The sequence below is a fragment of the Vipera berus genome (genome assembly GCF_964194415.1).
Source record: "Vipera berus genome assembly, chromosome: 4".
Classification (NCBI taxonomy): Eukaryota; Metazoa; Chordata; class Lepidosauria; order Squamata; family Viperidae; genus Vipera; species Vipera berus.
In genome coordinates this window covers 91279689-91303741 of record NC_138206.1, presented here as the reverse complement: position 1 = coordinate 91303741, position 24053 = coordinate 91279689, and the positions used below count along the sequence as shown (strand labels likewise).

At 36.7% G+C, this 24053-nt stretch overlaps 1 protein-coding gene across 2 annotated transcripts in view; it reads right to left on the bottom strand.

Moving 5' to 3' along the window:
• The window catches only part of RGPD4 (RANBP2 like and GRIP domain containing 4), a 37458-nt gene extending 15251 nt beyond the window's left edge, over positions 1-22207 (bottom strand). Inside the window, exons 1-20 of one of the 2 annotated variants that reach the window (XM_081327565.1) lie at positions 21333-22207; positions 19367-19434; positions 18452-18563; positions 17695-17847; positions 17128-17358; positions 16157-16302; positions 15674-15866; positions 14382-14472; positions 13916-14125; positions 13570-13748; positions 13302-13477; positions 12604-12727; positions 12125-12286; positions 10793-10930; positions 10565-10711; positions 9558-9734; positions 9394-9477; positions 8011-8146; positions 5304-5401; positions 671-5099 (exon numbers count right to left, since the gene is read on the bottom strand). In XM_081327565.1, coding sequence (XP_081183691.1) covers positions 671-5099; positions 5304-5401; positions 8011-8146; positions 9394-9477; positions 9558-9734; positions 10565-10711; positions 10793-10930; positions 12125-12286; positions 12604-12727; positions 13302-13477; positions 13570-13748; positions 13916-14125; positions 14382-14472; positions 15674-15866; positions 16157-16302; positions 17128-17358; positions 17695-17847; positions 18452-18563; positions 19367-19434; positions 21333-21407 — 7129 coding nt within the window. In that variant the 5' untranslated portion in view covers positions 21408-22207. The remainder of the gene's footprint in view (positions 1-670; positions 5100-5303; positions 5402-8010; positions 8147-9393; positions 9478-9557; positions 9735-10564; positions 10712-10792; positions 10931-12124; positions 12287-12603; positions 12728-13301; positions 13478-13569; positions 13749-13915; positions 14126-14381; positions 14473-15673; positions 15867-16156; positions 16303-17127; positions 17359-17694; positions 17848-18451; positions 18564-19366; positions 19435-21332) is intronic. The other variant, XM_081327564.1, reaches the window with a different exon arrangement.
• Positions 22208-24053: the final 1846 nt, after the last annotated feature.

Here is a 24053-nt window from a genome sequence, read left to right as displayed (position 1 = left end):
GCACTCTTTTGCCCAATTAAAAGTTACAGACAAAAGTGTTTTACTAGTATAAACTATAATGGATGGGTTTGTACAAAATGCAAACCCAAAACCTAACAAACTATTATGGTTTAAAGCAAGGTATGATCCAACTAATGTTAGTATTATGGAAAATGAATCACCTCTATTCAATTTTCTGATTCTTGCCCCCACAATCCTAGGCCTTTCTTGAGACTCCTTAATCCTTAAAGATGGCTTTTGTGGGAATCAAATGAAGAAAGTCTGGATATAATCTGGGAATTATGTGCTGCAATTCAACTGCATTTATATCCTTAACATTTAGTTACAGAAGAACATCTATGAGAAACTTATATAACAAATGCACTTAAATTTTTAGGCAATTTCATTATGGCGATTCGTCTGTTTTGATTTTTCAGGAAATAAAAAAGCAGTCAAATAATAGCATCTAATACCATACCTGAAGATGTAATTGTAGATATCAAAAAGAATCTAAAGACAATTATAGAAATATATCTCCAACAGAAACATTTTAAGCTTAACATTGCAGGTTTAGTAAAAAGTAGTTTGATAAACATCATAAACTTTTGAAAGCAGGTGATACAAAGATATACTGTTTTCAAAGACTTTAGCTGCAGCTTGTTAAGTAAACTACAATTCAAGAAATGCTCACCTTTTTCTAGTATTTTGAATGAAAAGTTAGAGACCCCTTCTGCTTTTGAGGCAGCCACTGGAGTTTCTCCTTGGCCTTCTGAGGGCTTCCAATTAGCAGCATTACTATTTTCTTGGTGTTCCGCATGTCTGCAACTCATAGCATCCTGTGAGCTATCTGGGTTTTTTGGATTCATGGTCTGACACACTGAATCATCACTTTTGCTGTTGGGAGGGGCATTAAAACTGAAACCAAAGAGTGATCCTGTTGCTGACGTGTTTCCAAATGTAAAAGGCTTTGATTTTTTGTTATTAAATATAGTTTTAACAGACTCTGAGCCAAATACAAATTTAGGAGGGGAAACAACAGCCTTCGTTGGCATATCGGCTGTGCCCTCAACTACTGAAGTCTCTGCAGCTTCGATATCTATTTCTTCAGCCTCCTTTAAATCAGTTCTCTCCCTGGTGGTTTCTTCCAATACTGCAACAGCAATCTTTCCACAGGGAGATTCCTCGGGGCTGTTAATACGGGAAGAGAGTGGTGTGATTAATATGTCTTTTTCTTGAGCATGTTTTGCTTCCTCAAAAATTTTCTTAAATGAATCAGCAACATCCTGAAGTTTAAATCGCACAGCCAAGAGCTCCATCTTTCTTTCCCCTTCAGCAAAGTCACACGCAGTCCACACCCAGGCTCGCTCTGCACCTTTCATTTGCTGGATGTTCATATTGGGGGTTATTCTATGGTTTGCACAAAGCTTTAACACCTGATCCCTTCTCATAACTACACGAACCTGCTTAGTGTCATAATTCTGTAAGATCTTTATATCCCCAATGCCCCTCTCTTTCCACTGGTGAGCATCTTTATCATATCTATACAGTTTAGCTCGGTGACTAAAGACTACTTGCTCATTCTCTTCACCACTTGTTACTTCCACGAGGTCAGGTAAAGGTACAACTGGTTCAAAATATGGACCATCTCTTTCATCTTCCTGGGTAACATCAGACTCTTCATCTGTGCCAACAGAAACCCTACTCTGATTCTGTTTGGAAGGAGATTTTGAAGGACTTAGTGCAGATTTGAAACTGAAGTTAAATCCTGTGGCAGACTCCCCAAATCTAAATAGATTTTTCCTCACAGGGCTACTTGCCCGTGGCATTGAATAAACTGAACTGTCAGTACTATCATCCAGAGCTTCGCCACGCAAGTCATAGTTGTCCCACTCTAATGTAGGTCCAGTACTCTCAGCATGTGGCTTTATAACTAGATCAGAGCTGTTAGAGGAAGACACTAAAGTTTTCTCTTCATCTGTGAGTTTAGTTTTATCATCTGTAAGGAAGGTTTTGAGATCTTTCAACCCACTTTTCATTTCTTCTGCTTTTTGTATCAGCTCAGCTGTCTTTCCAGTATCTACTAGTTTGTGTGGGGTTTGAAGTGGTATATCCAGCAACAATCTTTGACACTCTTCAAATTTCAGTCTGAATTCCTCAGCCTGTTCTGAAGATTTGAATTTAGCTGCCAATTGCTCCAGCTTTGCATCCCCATCAGAGAAGTCATTAGCCAGCCACATCCATGCTTTGTCTGAGCCAGAGAGAGGTTTCAGATTCATAGTAGTTGTAATCCAGTGATTTGCACAAACCTTCAACACTTGTTCACGCCTCATGAGCATCCGGAGTTTACCATTAACTTCATTCTTAAGGATTTTTAAGTTGCCCACGCCACGCTCTTTCCACTGCTTAATTTCTGCATCAAACCTGAACAGTTTCACTCTTTGTGAATGCAATACCTTCTCATCCTCTTCTCCTGTCACAAGTTCCACTTTTTCAGGCATCTGAACAACAGGTTCAAAATGAATATCGTCACTATCTTCCGTTTTATACGCATCATCATCTTTTTCAAGATCAGAAGTATTTAGCTTGGGAGACATTTTAGAAATCTGAGAGGAAAAGAGTTTTTCACCTGCACCTGTGAAGCCTTTGAAATTAGGATCTTTTTGACCAAACTGAAATCCTTCACCTGATTTGGCAAGATCAGCAAAAGTGAAAGTATTGCTCTGATGACCAAAAACCAAATCACTGCTTGGTTTGTTACTTGTATTGTGTAACTGTGTTTCAGTCTCTTTCTCACTGATCTTCTCTTTATCATCAATACTTTTAAAGACATTAACTTCTTTATTTTGTTCAGCATTTGCAACCTCTTTACTAGAGTCCTGAATACCAAATTTAAATTCTCCTGGGGGGACAGGCATTGAAAAATTAAATCCACCCTTTATAGCCTTTGGCTCAGTAGAAGAGTTTACTTGCTCTGTGACAAAGCCAAATTTAAAAGTCTTGTCTAATATTTCACATTTAAAACCTGTCTCTTGTGGTTTGCCAGCAGGTTCAGATAACTTGCTCTTGAAGCCAAAAGTAGCTGGTGGGCCATTAGCAGCCAGAGAGGAAGCATCACAAGTGGGATTTGGAGCCTGACAAGCTGCACAAGTTAGCAAAGAGCCTTCATTTCGTACTAAACATACACTACAGTCCCACTGTCCTTCCTTCTTCATAAATGCAGCCCCAAAGCCACTCTGTGGAACTTTTGAAATATCTTTTGAAATATCTGTTTGCCCAAATTTGAATGTGGTTTGAGAACCAAACGTTGGACTGCTGATTCCACTGGGATTCTTGCAGCTAATACAATGAGAAACACTTGCTTCATTTTTCTGAGAACAATTGTTGCATTCCCACTGGTTCTTCACTTCAGTAGAAAGGGATCCAAATGTATTCTGTGCTCCCTCACCGCCAGGCTTTAAAGCTGCAGATGATTCTTCTGGAAGTACAGTCTGGGCTTCCCAATTAGATGGATTTGGAGACTGGCATGCTACACAAGTTTGTGAGGTTATTTTATTCTTAACTAAACACGTGCTACATTCCCATTGGTCTTTCTTTAACATGAACTGCTCTCCAAAGCCATATGTTGTGTGTGTTCCAGAAGCATCTTTCCCAAATGAAAAAGATGCTGGCGTAGTTCCACCTGGTGTAATTGAGAAAGTGCTGCTGGCATTGGCATTTTTTGCTGTGCTATTAATGTCAGGACTAGGAACCTGAGAGCTACCACTGAAGGGGGTCCCCCCACTCTTGAAGTGAAATCCAGTATTCAAGAATCCAGCTTCCGCTTTACCAGGCTCTTTCCTAGCATGTGTAGCAGTTTCTCTTGATGAGCTAATGTTCGGAGCCACTTGCTGACTAATGTCTGATCCAGCACCTTTCAAACTATTTTGTGCTTCCTGAAATTTATGCTTGAAAAAGATTGCTTCTTCTGGAGTTTTAAATCTAATGGCAAGTTGTTCGGGTTTTGGCAATTCATCTGCATAGTCCAAAGCATGCCATACAAAAGATTTGTCTGATCCAGCATTTGGTTTCAAAGTCATATCAGGATTTATATAATGATTTGCACAAATTTTTAGCACTTGTTCTCGTCTCATAAGTAATCGAATTTTGCCTGTTATTTTATGCCTCAGAATTTTCACATTACCAACACCTCTTTCTTTCCATTCTCGGCATTCACTGTCAAAACGGAAAAGTTTTGCTCTATTACAGAAGATCTCTTCTTCATCTTCTTCACCTGTTTTTACTTCAATCTTGTCAGGCAGAGGGACAACAGGTTCAAAATGAGGACCATCATCTTCTTCATCACCACCATGGACACTGGCACAATCTGTTTCATGACTTCTGTTTGCTCCATCTAAGTTTGGCGTCCCAAATCCAGGCTTGGCAGATTCTTGACAACTGTACATATCATCCTTGCCAAATCCAGAGGGCTTGGATTGAGTTTGTCCCATTTTATCTGTTAAAGAAATAGCAGAATTTTTACCACCAAAACTGAATATGTTGCGCTGTCCTGTGACATAGTCAGCAAGTGGTTTCTGTCCTGAGTATTGATTCTCTTTGATAGGTTTATCTGACGTCAAAAGACCCAATAGACTGTCACTGTTGTTATAGTTTGCATTATGGGGCTGTGCTACAGCCTGAGGTGATGAAAAAGTGAAATCACCATCATTAGATTTGAAATTAGAATTAAATTTAAAAGTGGTTGGATGGGTAGAAGTTATTAATGAAGGTTTTGCTCCATCTGCTGATACAGAAGGCTGTCCAAAGTTTGCCTTCCCAAATTCTATCACCTTTGTTTCTGCAGATCTGGAAACAGGAGGTGCTGTGGAAGGTTTTGTAAAGTAGCCTGGCTCAGGGAGGGGTGGATTTGTGCTTGTTGGTGGCACACTATAATTGTAGTAGTCTTCACTGCCACGTGGAGACAAAATTCCAGTTGCAGAAGAATCAAAACGCAGCGGTGCACCATACATTTCTTGTGAAAACATACAAGCAGATGTATTCTGTAATGGAGGAGTATGCACGGGCTGTTGATACGTATAAATGTGTTGCTGAGGCGTAAGTCTATTCATGGCATAGACAGGAGCCTAAAAAAGAACAAAACTCAGTGTTAGCTTTAACGCATCCTTTATCAAACACTGAATACTAAATTTAAAAATTTGAATAACTGCTTTGTTTTCATTATTTTCTGCTAATTTCTACTGTGTTTTGCAAACGATGTGACTGCCTCACAATTGGAAGAATAATACAATTGGAAGCTTACCCCCCTTTCCAGAAACACTGAACATTACCTTTGTGGGAGTCACATTGGTTGCTGCTGTTCGTAGAAGATACTGAGAATTATATGCTGGTGATGGGTTGTAGTAGACTGATGGTCCTGTAGTGGCAACTGAACACACACAAAACATCAGAATTAGAAAACTTACGTATTTCCCTGCAGTTTTGCTGTTACCATTTCATGCCATAATACGATAGCATAGTCTAATGCTCAGCACTTCTGATCATTTTAAACCAGACTTAGAATATCAATAAATTGAAACTACCTTAAATTCTCCTTATTCCCTAAATAAATTCTTTTAATAAAAACCCCTTTTAAATAAACTATTATCCAATTAAAATTCCTCACTGTTGGGATATCATTCATTATCAATCTTCAAAGAAATCTTCCTAGAACTCTTCAGTAATAGCAGCAATTTTATTCAGTGTGCCATTATGATAAAGCACAATAAAGGTAAATCAAAATTATATATAATATAAATGAGCATCATGATTAAATTTATGCATGTTATTTTTAAAAACAATATAAAGCATAAATTCAGAATTAGCCTACAACAAATAGTAAAAAAAAACAAATAGAAAAGATTCCTACAGTTTCTCAGAGGTCTTGCAAAAAGAAGCATTTTAAGGGCTTTTTTAAATTAAACTTTTAAAAAGCTTTTGAACTCTACAAGTAATTCAAGGGAGAAATCAAGAGTAGGTATTAAATTAGTGAAAGCCCTAAAATGTGAGGTGGCAAAGTTATCATAAAGAGACTAATTGCTCTTGACTACATTACCAAGCTGAAAATAGTTTCTAATCAAGTTTTTGATTAACAGTCTTTATGCGTGATCCAGAAGCTCAACATCAGCAATTTGAACTATTAACATTTCCAAAGGCCCACCCAAAGAGGGAAAGTAAGATATTTCAGGGAGATATTAGGAGAGATTCAGGGTCATTTAGATTCTCCAGTAAGGTTTCCTTGGTTTCTTACTAGTCTAAACGTCACTCAACCTGAACCATCAACATCTAGGAAGGCTACTATAGTCCTAAATTTGAATATCTCAATTTTAAATACAGTATTTAATATTTAGGTATTAAAAGTTAAAATCTTCCAGCAACAATCTCTATCATAATACGAAAAAATTAGGATCATTTATACTAATAAATATTCACAAAGCTACCCGTTAAGTGTTAGTTTGAACCTCACAGAAGCCTAGCCAAGAAACAATTCTTTACCTGAAATGTACAATGGACACAATAGGAATACAACTACCAAGCACGATAACAATTAACCAAATACATTAACAGCATCATTAAATTTAATCCTGGTTCTTAAGAAAACCTAATCACAATTCTTACTCTCATGCTTATGACAAAAGAAATATTATCATAAAATGTTCAAAGAAAGCAAACGTAAGATTGGACTAATCATTAAAATTGACCAAAAAACTAACTTCCATTAAATTTAACCTTACGCCTCAAGGACATCTAATCCTAACAGCAAAAGAAATATTGTCATGCTAAGAAGACTGCTTGCGTTAGAACTGCCGTGCTGCTTCTAGCTTGCCTACAGTTGCGAGGGGGGAAAGGTTTTGAATACACAGGTGGATTCTATCCGGATGGGAACCAAGGCCATGGAATGTTGTGGCAAACAGAAATGTTCTCATAACTGCCTGAGGATTAATTGGACAATGTGACTTGACCTGTCAGAGAGGGAAGGGAAAGTTTTACTCTTTTAATTATCTTTTTCCCGCCATATTGCCAGAGCTGGTTTTCTATTCTTTAGTGCCGGTATGCTGTATCCAATAAAGTTTTGCATTAGAGATTGGAATGGCTCTGGTGTATTTACTTTGTTGGAATCCTTAGCCAGAACCTTGACAAATATATTCTATGGGTTCTCCCAGAAAGCGCTGCCTGATGTAACATGAGTTTAAGTCTATCATTAATCAGAAAAACTCAATATAAAGCTAACCCTCAAATCAAGTGATCTACAGAGCTCAAGGAAGTCCACGTTTACACGAACTTTAATGTAAAAACAAATTTTGTAAACTGGCTGCGCTGTAAGTTGAATTTAAGACTGCTGATAACCATAAAATATATATCCTAAAACTAACCTTTGCTCCAACCTTCACACCAAAACGAACCTGAGACTTCAAGAAAGCATAATTTGAATCCTACCTTGATCCTAAAGGCAACCGTAACAAAAATACCCTTAGAAGTACCCTAATAGGCAATTTCTACTATAATAGGAAACTTAGGAAGCTGCTAATAAAAAACCCCCGCCTAAATGGTACCCATAAAAAACTAAATGGAAGCTTAAACCTAAACCTAATACCAAGAGAAAATTCCTCCCAGACTTTAAAAAGCCACTCATGGACCTTTGCTGCTGACTCTGTTATACATGTTTATAAATGAGAACAACCCCTTGCATCTTTGGCTGAAGGTGAATGTGTAGAATTCCTTCCACTTTCATTTTTGAGGGTATTCTAACCACCTTAAAAAAGTATGTTTTCCATCTACAAATTCTAAACTGTTTATTCCACATAGCTACCCAAGTGCTTCTTGAATGGTGAGAGGGGCCTCATCACTGTGTTTCATTCCACTCAAATTGAGTCCATTTTTTCTCTCCCCAAGATAATAGTATCTCAATAGTAGTCACTCCTACTAAATAAATTTGTTCTGTTGTGGCTTAATACACTACTGTCCCAATAAAATTCCTTATTTTCATCATGTACTTGCCAGTTAATGGTGCTCCATGAAAGTTTTGTGCTCCCTGGTACCCATCTGGCATTGTCTCTGTTGCATAGCTTTCAGCTGGCCATCGACTGGATAGATTTGTGTTAGAGTTGTTAAGTTTCATTTCTTGCATTTCATGCTATGAAAAAGCAGAGGGCTGACATCAGTGATCCTAACCCAATGTACTTTAAAAAAAATCATAATACAATTAAAAAAGGAAATCAGTGCATATATGTGCTAATACATCCTTCTTTAGGAAGATATAATTTTCATTAAAGCTGTGGTGCTGAATCATCATATAAACTGTGGATCATGAAAAAAATAAAAAGTGGAACCCACCATAAAATGTTGGTATTGAAAAGGTTTGTTTATAATGAAAATTTCTAGCCTGGCCAGATCAATTCAGGCTTCAAAAAGGGAATTTCAGGGACAACAGGCAACTCTTCTCTTATAACACTCTACAACATTTAAGGATTACTAGATTCAAATTTGAGCATTTTAAAGCCACAATTAAACAGGAATAAGGTGTACTGAAGAACAAGATGATGTTATCAGGTATAATTTTGTGTGAAATACAGCCTTGCATCCAGAATACAGGTCCAAGAGTGATCTAATCTATGAATGATCTATTCTGCTCATCTCATTCTTCCCATTCTAATATATTTTGCTCATTTTTCTCAGAATTGGAGCTTACCAAAAGGAGCATGAAAACATATCCCCCTATCTTCTTCCACATCCCATTCTGGAGTCCTTGCCTTCTTTTCTAAGCTAGTCTCTCCATCCACCAGCAAGTAACATTTTGAAACAGTGGGACAGGCATGGCTATATATATAAAACTCTGCATCAGCTACTTCTCTCTGCTTTCTTATTCAACTAATTTAGCCACTGTTCCTAGTTCTGTATTAGAAAAAAAATCCAAGGGAAGCCACCAAGCTTTCAGATAGCCCTACCTCCTAAATATGGATACTGCTGCTTCAGCTATATGGTATTGCTCTAGGCTACGGAACAAAGTTCAGTAGCACTAATACTAATAAATCTAAGTGCAAATCAATTGTTAAAAAATAATATCTTAATTAGTCTTCTGTCCAGCAAAGTATTTATATTAGTCAAATTTGTGATCAAAATAGTCACATTTGAATCAGATTAGTAGGAGCTGTGGCTTCTAAATAGTTCAAATACTAATTTTAAAATACATAACTTTAATTCAAGAATAACTGTCTTCCAAAAAGAAAAATCATAAAAGTTGTAGGATAGTATAATCATTTGCATATCATCTTTGGGAATTTTTGACACCCATCTCAATTCTGCTTGATAACATTAATGTACCATACTGCTATCCTAGAGCAAAACTTGCAACTTATCTCAGTGTACGATTGTCTGGTTTACCTTAATGGACTCCACTTGCTGACAGATCATCTGCAGCAGAGATTTCTGATCCTCGGCCCAGCGAGGGGGAGTTTTGGGAGAGAACTGAAAAAACAATTGTTAAACCAATTAGACTAATCAAACTAATAAAAATGCATTAGCTTTCAAACATTTGTTTGACATACCTTGTAACTTTTACTTGGAGATAGTGAAAACGATGTGGGTGATGGTGTAGAATGTTTCACTTCTGATTCCACGGGGTGGCTCAAATTATTCACAAGACTCCTTTCTTCTCCACTATCTCCAAGATCCTGCATTATGCCTTCCAGCATCTCCTTAACTGTCCTGATGGATACAGGTAACTAGAGAAAAATTACAGATTATGTCCGATTTTAGATTCATTGGAAGTCTATACTGTGTAACTGAAGAAACTGTGTGTTCTGCTTTGACTAAAGGATGTGTGATTTCTAGCTGATCATAGGCACTAAACCACAGAGGTTTTATAGAAGTGCAAATATTCTAATTTACACCTTTCAGCTTTTTTGTATGATTTGAAACTTCTAGGATAATAATCTCTTGATTCTCACATCTCTTTGATCCAAAAGAACCATCATGGGTTATTATAACATGTGAACCACAGCAAAATGTTAAAGCATCTAGTACATTAGAAGTTAAGTCACCTCTGGGTTGAGGATAGGACCACTGAACAATCTTGGAAGAGCAATGGAATTCAACACAAGTACAGAATCGAAAGGATGCATGTGCTTCTGTAATGTAGAATAAGCTGAATGGGAGAAGCTCTATTAAAGTTGCTTATTTAAAGGAAAGCCTGGGATGGGCCTAAAATAGATACGCTGACTATGTGGTTTTGGAAGGGATGATCACAAAATGGAATAGTTCTTGTGTGGTGTCTATTAATTTGAAGAAACAAACTGATGGAGTAAGAACTTTAGAAGCTCTGAGAAAAGTAATTGGGTGTCTTTATGGGAAGCAGGCTTCAATTTGAGCAGAAAATTGAGTTCAAAGGAATGTATGTTGAAGCTCAAATGCCATCCATCTTTGTACCCCGTTTCCATATATTAGCCTCTTTTAGGGAAGCTACAACTATGCCTACTAAGTCATCAAACCTAAAAAGTTCCCACATAGGGATATCCCTAAGAATGCTTTTAAAAATCTAAACTAAATCATGAACCTTTTCAATGACAGATGAATCCATGCAGCTCTCATCAATTATCTTTAGGAGATAATCCCTGCTTTTTTTCAAATATTTCCTGCCTTCTTCTTGTTCTTCTGGTGACAGACCATCATTTTCAATCTCTTCAGCTTTCCTTTGGAAAATCTATCAAACCAAAAGAGACTGTCATTTTGTATGCCATTCGTAAAGAGGATAGAGAGATCTCATTTTGAAATTCATATTTACCAAAGCAAGATTCCAATACGCAACAACATTTTTAATAGCTTCAAATGCATGCATAGCATCATCTGTTTTTCCATCAACAGCATCCAAAATAGCAAATGCTATACGTGCTTCTTCTTGATATTCTTCAACCTGAGAAACCTAAAAAAAAACCAATTCGTTAGCTTTACCTGAACAATTTTTCAGTATACAAATGTTTTATAAATGTCAAATTATGGTAACTTGAAGATACCTAAAACAAAACAGTGTCAGAGTAACTAAACGTGTACAAGTAGTTCTAGACTTATGATTAGTTGACCAATCAAAGTTATGAGCTACCTGAAAAAGGAGACTTATGACCCCGATCCTTAGTTCTAAGACTGGATCCCCTTGTGGTCCCATGATCACAATTCAGGCACTCAAGCAAACAGTTATTTTCATTATCCTGACATCACCTAACCAGATTTTACAGTGATTTTGCTGAAAATCATCACTTCTAGTTTTCAGCAAAACCATACCATAGTGAAGAATGGGTTTGCTTAATGACCATGATGTTTGCTTCATGACTGCAGTGCTCGTTTTACAACTGCTCTGTTCACTTAACAATCACTGCGAAAAACATTTTGACCAATCTGTTTCATGACTGTTACAACTTACGACTGTAATAGGTAGGTTTCAGGACTAATGTAATACATGCAGAAGAATTATCAAACTTGTTTCTAATTAAGCAAAATGGACAGTTCTTCACTTCTAATTCATTCTTTAAATACAGGGGAGGGCAGTTCACTGTCACAAAGACCTTGAAATCATGCTCACTAACATTTGGCATAACAATACATAAATATCTGAATATATATCTGCCTTTTTTATCAACACCAAAAGTTTCATGTATAAAAAGCAGTGATATCAGTTTTGGGTAAACCATTAGTTAGTCTTGGAGGACACACTTACCAATACTCTACATTATCACAAACCTAAAATTTCCATAATACACAGGGATAATTTTTATACCAAATTTTTAATAAACTTCAAAAAATTCCTTATGGTTGTGAATTCTACATGGTTCTAGTACACCATTCCTTACTCAATTTAACTTTTTCAGATTATCCAGGAAAACTGAGAAACAATGATTGTAAGTGCTTTACGATGGGATAATAACTGAAATTCTATGCAGTATGATAATTTTGTGCACATGGGCAAGAAAGATATTTAGCTTCGAGTCCTAAAGTATAGAATGATCTTTGCTTATAGGATGGAAGGTAAACAGGTAAAGTTAGAAGTAGAAACTGACATAACATTAAAAAGGGGATCTGATGTAAGATGCCTAGCCCCCCCAAAATTCTTAATCTTGATTACCTGAATATCTTCACTATGAAAGTGTTTGAACAATGGGTCAATAGGTTCAGAAATACTCCTCTTTTTCTTTATTGTCTCAAGCATTGGCAAAACTTTCTTCCAATAATAAACACTTCGTCCAATGTATTCTCTCTGATCATAGAAAGAATTGAGATTGCAGCCCTATGGAGTAATACAGCATACATTATTCATTATTAGTTGTAATTCTGTTACCTAGCTCACATTTCTCATAACTTCTTAATTCTGTCCACATTGCAGAAATATATGTGAATTCTGCTCTTTTCAGTAATCATATGTACATCTCACTAGATATTTGTTGGAATCACTTTAAGTTATACTAAAACACAGTATCTATTACCTTTGTTACAATAATCTGAATTTACTGTATCAATCTAAACATCTGTGCATTTAAATCCATGAATTGTACAAATTTAAACAATAATTTTTACATTTGTTAAAAATGGTAGTAACCTACTTACTGTTTTAAGGAGACTTTTTGCCCAGTACACTATAAGAGATGGTTGAAGACCATGTTTTCCTAAGGCCCTGAGGATGTTCAATTCTTGTTGAACCAAAAGTCTTACTTTTGCTGCTGTTCCAGGTCTGAAAATTAATATTGATACAGAAAACATTTCAGCTGAGTAATATTTAAATTATTTTTTCTCTTTGATTAACAAGCCCACCCATTTTAAAATATAAATGAGAAATCAAAATAAATAAATAAAAATAAATAAATAAATCCAATAGCATAAATATATAAAAGGCAGGTTTCTCAACCATTTTTTAAAATTTATGATGCCAGACCAATAACAATAGCAATAGCACTTAAGTCTTATATATAGCTTCACAGTGCTTTACAACACTCTCTAAGCAATTTACAAATGTCAGCATATTGCCCCCAACAATCTGGATCTTCATTTTACTGGCCTCAGAAGGATGGATGGCTGAATCAACCTTGAGTTGGTCAGGATCAAACTTGCGGCAATAGGTAGTTAGCCTGCAATACTGCATTTTAACTACTGTGCAATACAAATCTAACATAAAATTTCTGATAAAATTAAGAACCCACTTGAATTGAACAATCTGAAAATAGTGAAGAAGCAAAATCAAATGTTGACCACTGAATAAAAGTTACTGTGGCATATCCACAAGAACATCTACTAGCCAGGCTACTTACACCGCTTGCTTATGAATGAGTGTATAAACTGCATCCCACCAGGCTCTTTGTCTTTCAGTACAAAGTTGCTTGCATATTGGTAGTGGCAGGAATCGAGGCTGATGTACAGTGTACTTAGTATTAAACTTCTCTTGTAATTGCAGGTGACTGGTAAAAATTACCCCAAGTAAAAATACCTGTTCATAAAATACAATGTTAAATTGTATTAAAAAAAACAGTATATGCTCATGATAGTTTAGTAAACTCAATATAGAAAACATTTTCTTACTTCAAGATCCAGCATACAGATGGACTCAGGAGCATTGGTTTCAAGTCTTGATGTCTCCTGGGGCAAATGGAAAAGCTGCTTTAGCCATTTACGAATGGCTGGCACAGCTGGTGCAGAATTCCATTGCAGACCAAGCCACGTGATGTGCTGGAGACTACCATCGTGTGCTCTAATGGCACCTATGGAAAAAAACACATGACTTCTGAAGAAATATGACACAACATAAGAATACAGGGATGAAAATAGTATTTTTATTTAAAACTACTTCTAATTGCAGTTTAATTAACTGTACCGTATGTATGTAGTATACATTAAAAAAAATAAAAATTCAAACCAAATACCTTACCTATATCATATCTAGCTAGTTCTACGCATTCTGGAGTCTGCGCACCAACATTTTTTATATCATCTGTGCTGAGGAATGAGTTCTCTTTAGAGGAAGCATCCCCAAAGAGAGCATAAAATAAAGTAGAGTGTCCACTCTCATTTGCAAATGACTCAACGACCTCTGTTAAAAAATCCTGTTTGCCATAGCTTAGGTTTAATAGCATATAGCCTGAAAAATAAAGAGACAGTGATTAATTACAATAGATTCTATTGCACCAAAAACTAATTAGAACTCTGTAACTTGAATTCAGAGACCTTAGTTTTAAATTTAAAATATGCTTAACATTAGTAAAGAATATAAGTCTAAAAATATCCCAAACAGAAATATGATGTATTCTCACTGAGGGAATAGACTATTCTCAAGATAATTAGATTTTTATCACTTTCTAAACCAATGAAATCACTTAATATTTAATTTATATTACCAGATTGGCTCTGTCGGTCACAGGCTAACATTTCCAACTTTTCTTGTTCAGCATGATCTCCTTTTATTAATTTTGACTTTGGTCTTGGAACCTGTTAGAAATTATAGACAAATATAGGGAATTCCTATGGCAGGAAAATATATTTTCTTTCCACAAACTTCAGATATTCTGGACAGTCATAAAACCTTACTATATTACAGGCTGAAAGCAGCACTCATTTTGATTGTCTCCTACAACTAATAGGTTTACTGGATACAGAATTATCTCAATCTCATAAAAAAACAACCACCCAGCACTTAGTACAATAAGGATTGTTTTTGCACTTGAATGTACAATATTTAAAAATTAAATGAAGAGAGCCTAAGGAAAGTTTAGAACATAGGGAATATAGAGGAAATATAAACCAAGACACACCTCCTGCGACAAATAAGAGAGACTCAAGAAAAATCCAAATAGATCCAAGGAGAGGAGAAATACAGATGAACCACACTCTTTTGTCTCTCATTCCATCATTCTCCCCTTAACATCCCCATTTAGGTTGCATTATCCTTCCGCAACCAGGAGATTCCTTTGCGATAGTGGTGAATATCAGTAGTCGGCTATAGGATGAGGCTGAAGGTTCATTCTCCGAGCTTGTGGGTTTGTTTCCTAATGTTTCGTTAACAGGCTAGATAACATCTTCAGCAGAATTTAGGGGATGTCAGTGTTCTTTTGCTTATAAGGGCTTTGTATGGTCAGTAGGTCTTGTGATGGGAGGGCGACATCAGGTGAGGGTTGCCAGCAAGATACAGGAAGAGGGCATTCTTTTTCTTATACCTTGCTGGTAAACTATTTCAAACTATTTCTGAAAAGCTATTTCCCATCGTTTCATCCTAGTCATTCTGCTTGGACACCAGAGTAGAATGTATGCCTCATCCTGAAGGAAGTTTACAAAGAGGCAATCAGGGAGAGAAAAAAAATCTCTTCACATTTCTAATTTTATCTCCAGAGAGGATGTGAATAAGAACATATTTCTTTAAGTCCTACTCTTAGTCCTACTCTTTTCAAACTGCTGTCTTTCTATTTCTGTATAAGAGAAATAATGGGCAGAGAAATGGGAATGGCAAAACTTTAAAGTTGTTGAAATATGCCTTTCTGTGTACTATATACACAGGCAATACATATCAATATACCAACTTGGAAAACAAAATGTATGCAAAAATAAGGACTGATTCAAGTTTCGTCCCCACCATTTCCAATACGTACAAACCATGTAAATGATCTGAACAGAGGGCTGTTTAAAACAAGTTTACCTGAAAAGCATGAAGGTAACACAAAGCTGCCAGTTCAGAAACAGCTCTCCATTGCATTTCACTTTCCTGGGCCATTTTCAGCAGCAGAGTTCCAGCATGCATATAGAAATGTCCTCTCATCTCCAGGAAAGTGACAGAAAGTTCATCACTTCCATCTGCATGTGATTTTACCAAATGAAGTGTATGATCAAAGCTACAAAAAAAACACCCCAAAAAACAGTAACAGGTAAAAATAGCATTTGCTCACATTACAAAAAATAAGTTGGTTCAACATTGCAAATATGTAGAGAAACATATGCAACTCCCCCCCCCCAAACAAACATGATAAAATATTTTACGTGATTGATAAAATATTAAGTGATTGATAAAATATTAAGACTGGACAAAAGGTCATTACTGAAGAGGCAGCATAGAAACACAATGCTTCTGGATCAAAAAGGGACAGAATTTGAAGACTTCTATATGATATGCAAAGTGAAGTACCTTTCAAGTGATTCTTTACTTTCTTTTACATTTCTAGCAGAAAGTTTCATTACTACCAGATTACAGTATGCCAGTAAAAGATCCCTTTGAATCTTTCTCCAACTAGTTTTATCTGATTCAGAGTCCTCTACAGATTCCAGATATTCCTACAGGAAATAATTCAAAGTAAGAAACAACATTGTAATACCATTTAAAGATCAGATTTTCATTACGTTACATTTCATTATGCAAAGACAGACCTTAGTTCACTCTGAATCAATTCAATAATATTTATATAAAGTAACTGGATACGTAGGTTATAGAAATTATTTTTTAAAGGGACAGCTAAACGCCAACTTTTGGAACTGTGCCTCACTACTCCATTTAAATGCCTAAGAAACAAAACTAAGGTCTGGGAAGAGTGTTATTCCCAACAGACTCATCTGAAACAAGGAATGCTAATATATCAGCCTCAATAGCTTAGGGTCAACCACAATGTATAGCTCATGGAAACAAATTCTAAGACAGGATAAAGTAAAATATCCTGGATCCCAAGCAATGCAAGCAGGAAAAAACTAGCCAGTAGACACATTCCACAAATGCTTCATAAATTCATTATTATTCAGTTTTAGAGCTGTTTTATGCTTTTGCTTCAAGCTATAAATTCAACCTTTTTTGCATAATGTTCTAGGGTAGACAGGCAATGGATGTTCCCCAGATATTTTATATTTCAGCTCCACAAATCTCTTACCATTGGGCACACTGTTTAGAATTGGCAGTTTTAAGTTCAAAACATCTTTAACCTACCAAGCCATTTATGAACTGAAATAACATCTGGGAATAACCATGAGATATCATTACCACAATAACAACTGTAGCTGTGTAAAACTAAGACTATCTTTATTTGCTTGCTCAAGCAAAAGCAAGAATGAATGCTAGAATATTTCCTACAGAATATTTTTTCAATATCTGTAAGAACACAAGTAAAACACCTTAAATGTTTGAACAACACAGGAACACCATTCCAAATTTGACCGTAAGGATATTTTCTTCTGTGCTTCCTGGCAATGTGCCACAGCATCTCCAAGCCTGTTATTTGACCGGTATAATTTTACTAATCTGATATTAACATATACATCATCTGGTCTAGTGTATAATTCTGTTTGAATCAAGTCAAAAAGTTGATTCCATCCATTTTCACTTGTACGATCCAAGAGACTTTCCTGTACCAAAGATAAAAAAGGTAGAGTTTTTGACATTTTTTAAAAGCATGACCATTTGAAAAATAAGTATCATTTTGGGGTTTTTTCCCCTAGAAAATGACAGTTAAAATATACTCATTTAAATATGTAGTTTTTAATACTGATTATAACATAAAAATGATTAAGGAATTTACTGCTGTTTGAAAAGGTATTATTGCTATGTAGCACTAGATTTGCTTTTCAAAATTAATAAAAAATCTCCCAACTATATAAGCAACTTTGATAAACCATTAGGTTATTGCCAGATTGGGGCTTATATAATGATGTCATGTTACACGCATATGTACAAAAAATTACCTTCAACCGGAAAATTGAAGGACTTCCAGGAAAAAGTTTGGCTGCTCTCTCAACCCAGTATTTTGCTCTTCCATCAATAATGTCAGTACTACACAACAGCTCTGCAATCTTCAATATAAGGTCTTTCTGTGTTGGATTCAATTCTACTGAACGCTAAAGCCCCAATTAAAATGAAGAAATATGTGTTCAATTAGATTTTAAAATATACACCAAGACATTAAAGAGATTAAACTGAAATATAAAAGGTAGAAAATATTAATACTGGACAGTAATTCTTCCTATGCAGTTTTTACATCATACTATAGTTTTACAAAAGAATTCCAAACAGTGGTACGCACTTTTCCAGGCCAAGAGTCATGTATAATCTACAAATGAAATATCAGTGGATGCATTTAGAAAGAGTAGACTGACCAGGAAAAAAATTTCTAGACTTAATTACTATTAACTCTGAGACCTGCAGTAACATTTGGGCAATTTATACACCATTGAGGAGCCACAAGATACAAATTTTCTAGGCTTGAGAAATACTGAACACTTAACAAATCTTTGATGAAATAAATACTAAACTCTTTAAAGCTTCATGTTTAAGCACAGCCACTTTAGGAAGCAGCACCTTTTATTGGGCATCAGGGATTAGAAAGGTATACTTAACAATTCTGTTACCATTAAATGAAATATTCAAAATATAGTTTATTATTTAAACATACTTTAACCACTAACAGTAATGTAGAAAAAGCATCAACTCATAATTTCTTACTTTATAACAGCCTACTGCTTTTTCAATATTATTTTCAGCTTCATACAGTTGTCCCAAGAATTTGTGTGCTTTCGGATCTCTTTCTTGAACACTGAGATATATAGATATATACCTTCAGAAAAACACAGCATGTTAACATTGTGGCAATTGATGACAAAATCAGATCAGTCAGGACAAATTATACCATTAGTTTTGTAATTTCTCTTTAAAGTAGGACTAGCAGCATTGAGGTTTATATAAGTCCAGTTATCCAAAAACACAGTACTTGATATTAAGCAATGTATATCATTAATTTTGCATATAGTAAAATGACAGCACCTTGGTAGGGCTACTGCACCATAAAATAAATTGAAAAGATGGAAACCCTCTTAGATCTTCAATAAAATCTTAAAAATACAAAGCCTTAATTTAATAGACTGATGGGAGTAAAGATGGATGTTCATTAGCCAAGTGGTTTTTTTTTAATGCCCAAAACACATTCACAGATAAAAACAGAAAAGGAATTCAAGTGGCAGCCAAAGGGCCAGCATGATACAAGATGGGCGGCAAATAAGTTTAATAAAATGAATAAATAAATGATACACAAACATTCAAGTGCCACTGCTGAAGATCTCTTTAGCAATCACAGATGCAACAAACTGACATGCCAATGACATGTTACAGCCATGTGAAAGATGAGGATCAAATCTAAGAAACTCTGGAGCCAAAATGAGCCCTAGTGTTACAGACCTGGGTGACCAGAAACCAGAGTTCCTTTAGAAGCAGTGAATCAGTCATTGGCATACAGCACACTAAGCATTAGGGAGTTTCAAAATGTAATACTCTAAAGACAGATCTTTTCCTGTTAAATATGAAGCCTCTAGAATCTAGTTTGCTTATGTGTTATTTTGAAGAATATTTAAACAAAAGTATTACCTTTTAGCAAGTTCATATTCCTTTGCTTCATAATACAGCTTAGCAAAAAAGAATCCTTTCATGGATTTCTAAGAAGAAACAAGTAGCTTCAATTAAAATATTGCTTTTGATTTAAAAAATGGAACATTCAGAATTCTATGCACATATTCCTATGGTATCGTACACATGTAGATTCTATAATAAGTAATTTAAGTTCACTCCTAAAAGGGTTGCATTCAGATATTTGAAAGAAATTACAAAAACATTTAGACTAAATGTTAATTTCTGTTCATTACTATGTCTTTTTAAAGTGTTTATATTGATCATATTTTCCTTTAAGAAGTTTATTTTTTATTAATCTTATTTAGCAGCAATTATCCACCATGTGAAAATGTGAACAGTCAGGTTTTCTGCTTCTTAAATATTAAATGTAAAAAGTCATATGAAAAGCTGTTTGTGGCTTCTCTACAAGCCCATATGAACAAAACTCAAACTGTAAATTCATGTATTCACCTCACTTAAGAGAACACTTACTTAAAGCATAAGATTTATCAAACTTGTACACCCAAGGTAGATAGACATTATTCAAACACTAAACAATCTAAACAGATAGGCACTAACAAAGAGTTACACATTTTTCTGTACTGTTTTTGCTGACATAAACTTGGATTTTACACGTTAACTCTGATATGTTATAATAACAAACCTCGAAAGCCTGTCATTTTCTCCTTTCCTCCCTATCAGAAAGTCAAGGCAAGACAATTCTGAGTTTCCTTCTCTCATTTTCCTGTTTATTCAGGCAAGTTCATGTTTTCTTAATGACTGCCACATACTTTCAAGAAAAGTATTAGGTTGCAACCACCTACCATGTTACTGTCTAAAAATTTTACATAAATATTTTATGCTTAAATAAGAACTTATGCTTTGAAGCATGACACCCCATTTTTAAAAAGTCAATGAAACAGTAAGAACAGATGGAATAGACAATTTAGTGATGCCAAGGATCACTGAACTTATAGATGAATGCCCTATTACCTACCTAGAATCTACTTGCAAACATTTTTAAAATGATAACTTTTGTGGGGCAAACTGCCTAATGCAAATCTGAAATGGAGAGAAGCATATCATCATTTGTTAATGAAAGGTGATACACCATTCCAATTCTCTAGCCATTATCATCACCTGACCTGTCCTGGTTAATGTCAACTCCAAGAGTCCCCCAGAGGTTGGGTCCCATTACAGAAGGTTGGTTGCAAAACTTTCTTATAGTATTTCTACCTTGTCTTACTTATGTCTCAAAAGAATTTCTAGATACTAATAAAAATGGCATAACATGAAGATGACATCTTCCAGCAGTTTAACGTTGCAAGTAAGATGCGCAGAGGATAAGGCAGACCTAAGCTAGTGGCCACAAAAAAAGACAACCGCTTTGCAGCATTGACTTTCTCAAGGCTAAAACTTCTGTAATCCTACATGCCCAAAGCCATTCTGAACGGCCACCACATTGGTATCATTAAAGTCCAGGCAAATCAACACAATGGCATTCTTCCCTTCACTCCTAGGAAAATCGCCCACTGGGATCATTTTAGTCCTTAATTAAAGCTGAGACTTAGTGAATTAGTGAAATTTTGCTTGGCTTTTTCTGGACTGCTGCTGCTGGTTTCTATTCGACAGATTTTCATATCAGATATACGAAGAGCCAACCGAGTTCAAAGCCCAACCATCAGAAACTTAAAATGTCGCAGTTGACTCCTCCTAACTTTAGCCCCGAAAAGACGTAGCATATGGGTCGCTTCCGCCCCGCCCCCCCACCTTCCGTTCCCCAAGGGGCGCAGCGTCCAATCTTCCGCGCACGTGTGGCACCACCTTCGTTAATTGGACAATTCGAAAAAAGCCGCCGAGAAATCCAATCAACGGCCGTTGTTGAACGTCTAGGAACGGGGGGGGGGCGGGAAGCATCCGCCCCCACGTAATTGCCTTCACTCACCTCCTTGGGCGAAGGAGCCGAGGCCTGCAAGGAGGAAACATAGCGGTCGATTTCCACCCTGGTGCGCCTCATCATGGTGGCGACCGATGGTAGCCCCGGCAGCGCCCAGACCGCAGGGTCTTTCTGGGCAGACGCGGCTGAGAAAAGGAGCCCAACTGAGCCGTAGCTAGACCGAAAGCAATCACCTCTTCCAGAATGGTGACGCCAACAGGCGCGCTAGCTTGCGCAGAACTAAATACCGCTGCTTACGTCAGCAGGATCGCGACGGAAAGAAGCCGGGAGGCAGCGGAAGTGACCTTCATAGGTGTCGCATTTCATAGAAATTTTTTAAAAAAGACTCTCATTTTCGTGCTGGCTAGGGAATTCTGGGAGTTGAAGTCCACATGTCTTAAAGTTGCTGAGATTGACGCTGACAGACATTTACCGCAGATTCTGGTGGGAGCGAGGTTTCCGTGTTTGGGAAGAATTAGGTTTGGAAACCATAGCGAAATCCAGGAAGTGGAAGAAAGCTATTTCGAAACATAAGGCAGTAAGGGAAAAAAATACTGCTTTCTACCTTCCTACACCCTGGAGAAATCTACCTATCTGGTCGCTAAGAGGCGACACTGGCTTGATAGGACAGAATTAGTACTGTACATTACGCAGCACTTACATATAGAGAGGCAAGGAAGGAAACGTAGGTAAAAAAGTAACGCTGCTGCAATTTTCCTTCGTATCTTTTATCCTATTGTCAGAAAATGGATATTTGAAGCCCACAAATTGGCATGGACGATATTTTCTTTTCCACCTATATTATATTATGGTACACCAGTTTTCTAATGAAATAATATTTTTATGTACTGTAATAAAACCTAGTCTAGCTACTTTTACAAGCTCTACTGTCTGTGCCTCACTTAACATAAATTAAAGGCAAATGTTAGATAATTTTTTATGGAACTTATTTGAGGTATTTGCAGAATAATTTTAAATTTTATAATTAACATTCCCGTTTTCTCACAATATTTCATCAGTCCTGTGAATATTAATGGGAGTTTTGTCTTCTTTCTGATAGGCTTTACCAGGAAGGCTTATATTGTCCAAGCTCTGGCCTCCTTCTTAGCAAAATTATTTTTTGTTAATGGTATTGTTGAAGGAAGAGTCTTCATCATGGTTCAGTCCAAGCTGGGAATAAACAACATGAGGACTGCTTTAGAAAGAAGGTTTATTTATTTATTTATTTATTTATTTATTTATTTATTCGGTTTATATACCGCCCTATTCCCAAAGGACTCAGGGCGGTTTACAAGGCAAAATTTAAAAACAATCCAATATAAAATTAAAATAAAATTAAATTAAGTCTAGCCGCAAAAATTAAATCACAATTTAAAAACATTAAACCCCTCAGTCCAGACCAGAAAGCTCAAAGAGCCAGGTTTTTAGGTCCTGGCGAAATGAACGAAGGTCGGGGGCAGTCCGGAGTTCCGTTGGCAGTTGATTCTATAGGGCAGGCGCGCCCACAGAGAACGCCCTCCCCCTGTGGATCGCCCGTCGGCAATCCTTGACCGGCAGTACCCTGAGGAGGCCCTCCCTGTGGGAGCGCACAGGACGATGGGAAATTGACGCTGGCAGCAGGTGTTCCCTTAGATAATCCGGGCCCATGCCATTTAGGGCTTTATAGGTCATCACCAGCACCTTGAATCTCACCCGGAGGGCAACCGGAAGCCAATGCAGCTCGCAGAGAAGAGGTGTTACATGGGAGTATTGGGAGACTCCCATCACAACTCGCGCGGCTGCATTCTGCAGTTTATTGAAGAAGAGAGCCAGATAGAAAGATGGATCTGGAAAAAAGAGAGAGCACATGTAGGGAGTGGGTTTTTATACTCTCTGGAGATTTTTGAGGTTGTTTCCTGTTCCTGTTTGAGGCTTTGTATTTCCTGTGTCATGTATTTTGATCTGAGTGAGTATGCCTTTTGGCATCTGTGAGTTAATCCTAATATGTCCTGTCTTACACTTTGGTGGGGAATGTAGATTTTAGGTCTTTGTCTTCTTAATCTCCTAGCTGGGGGCCTCCAACCTTCCTGGATTATTTACATTTCTACAGAACTGGTTTCTGCTTGGGGGAGACTTGGGGCTATTAAAGGCTTTTCTGGCTTTAAGATTCTTTTAGGAAATATATTTTTCTGCCCTTTTAATATTTCCTTCTCTGGGGGCGGGCTGACTTCCCACAGTATGGATAAAGAAATTGAATGCACTTATATTTGCAGAAGATCTGGGTGATAGCGATTCAGAGCTATATTCAGATCACATATAGTAATAACAATAGCACTTAGTGCTTTACAGCCCTCTCCAAGCGGTTTACAGAGTCAGCATATTACTCCCAACAAGCTGGGTCCTCATTTTACCAACCTTGGAAGGATAGAAAGCTGAGTCAACCTTGAGCTGGTGAGGATTGAACCCCTGGCAGTCAGCAGAATTAGCCTGCAATACTGCATTCTAACCACTGTGCCACCGTAGCTCTTATGTTGGCTAACCTAGGGATTGACCCTATGATAGGATATCTGGCCAACTTGGTAGGCCATGATTTCTCCTTTCCATCAGACTTGAGAAATAACAATCAGTAAAAGAATGTGAGAATAATGTTTAGGATTGTATCTGGCTCCTGCCCATTCTTGCATTGTTTGTTACTCTGAAGAGTATTGGAAATAGCACGAGTGCCATGGAAAAAGCTGAGAATTGACTGGT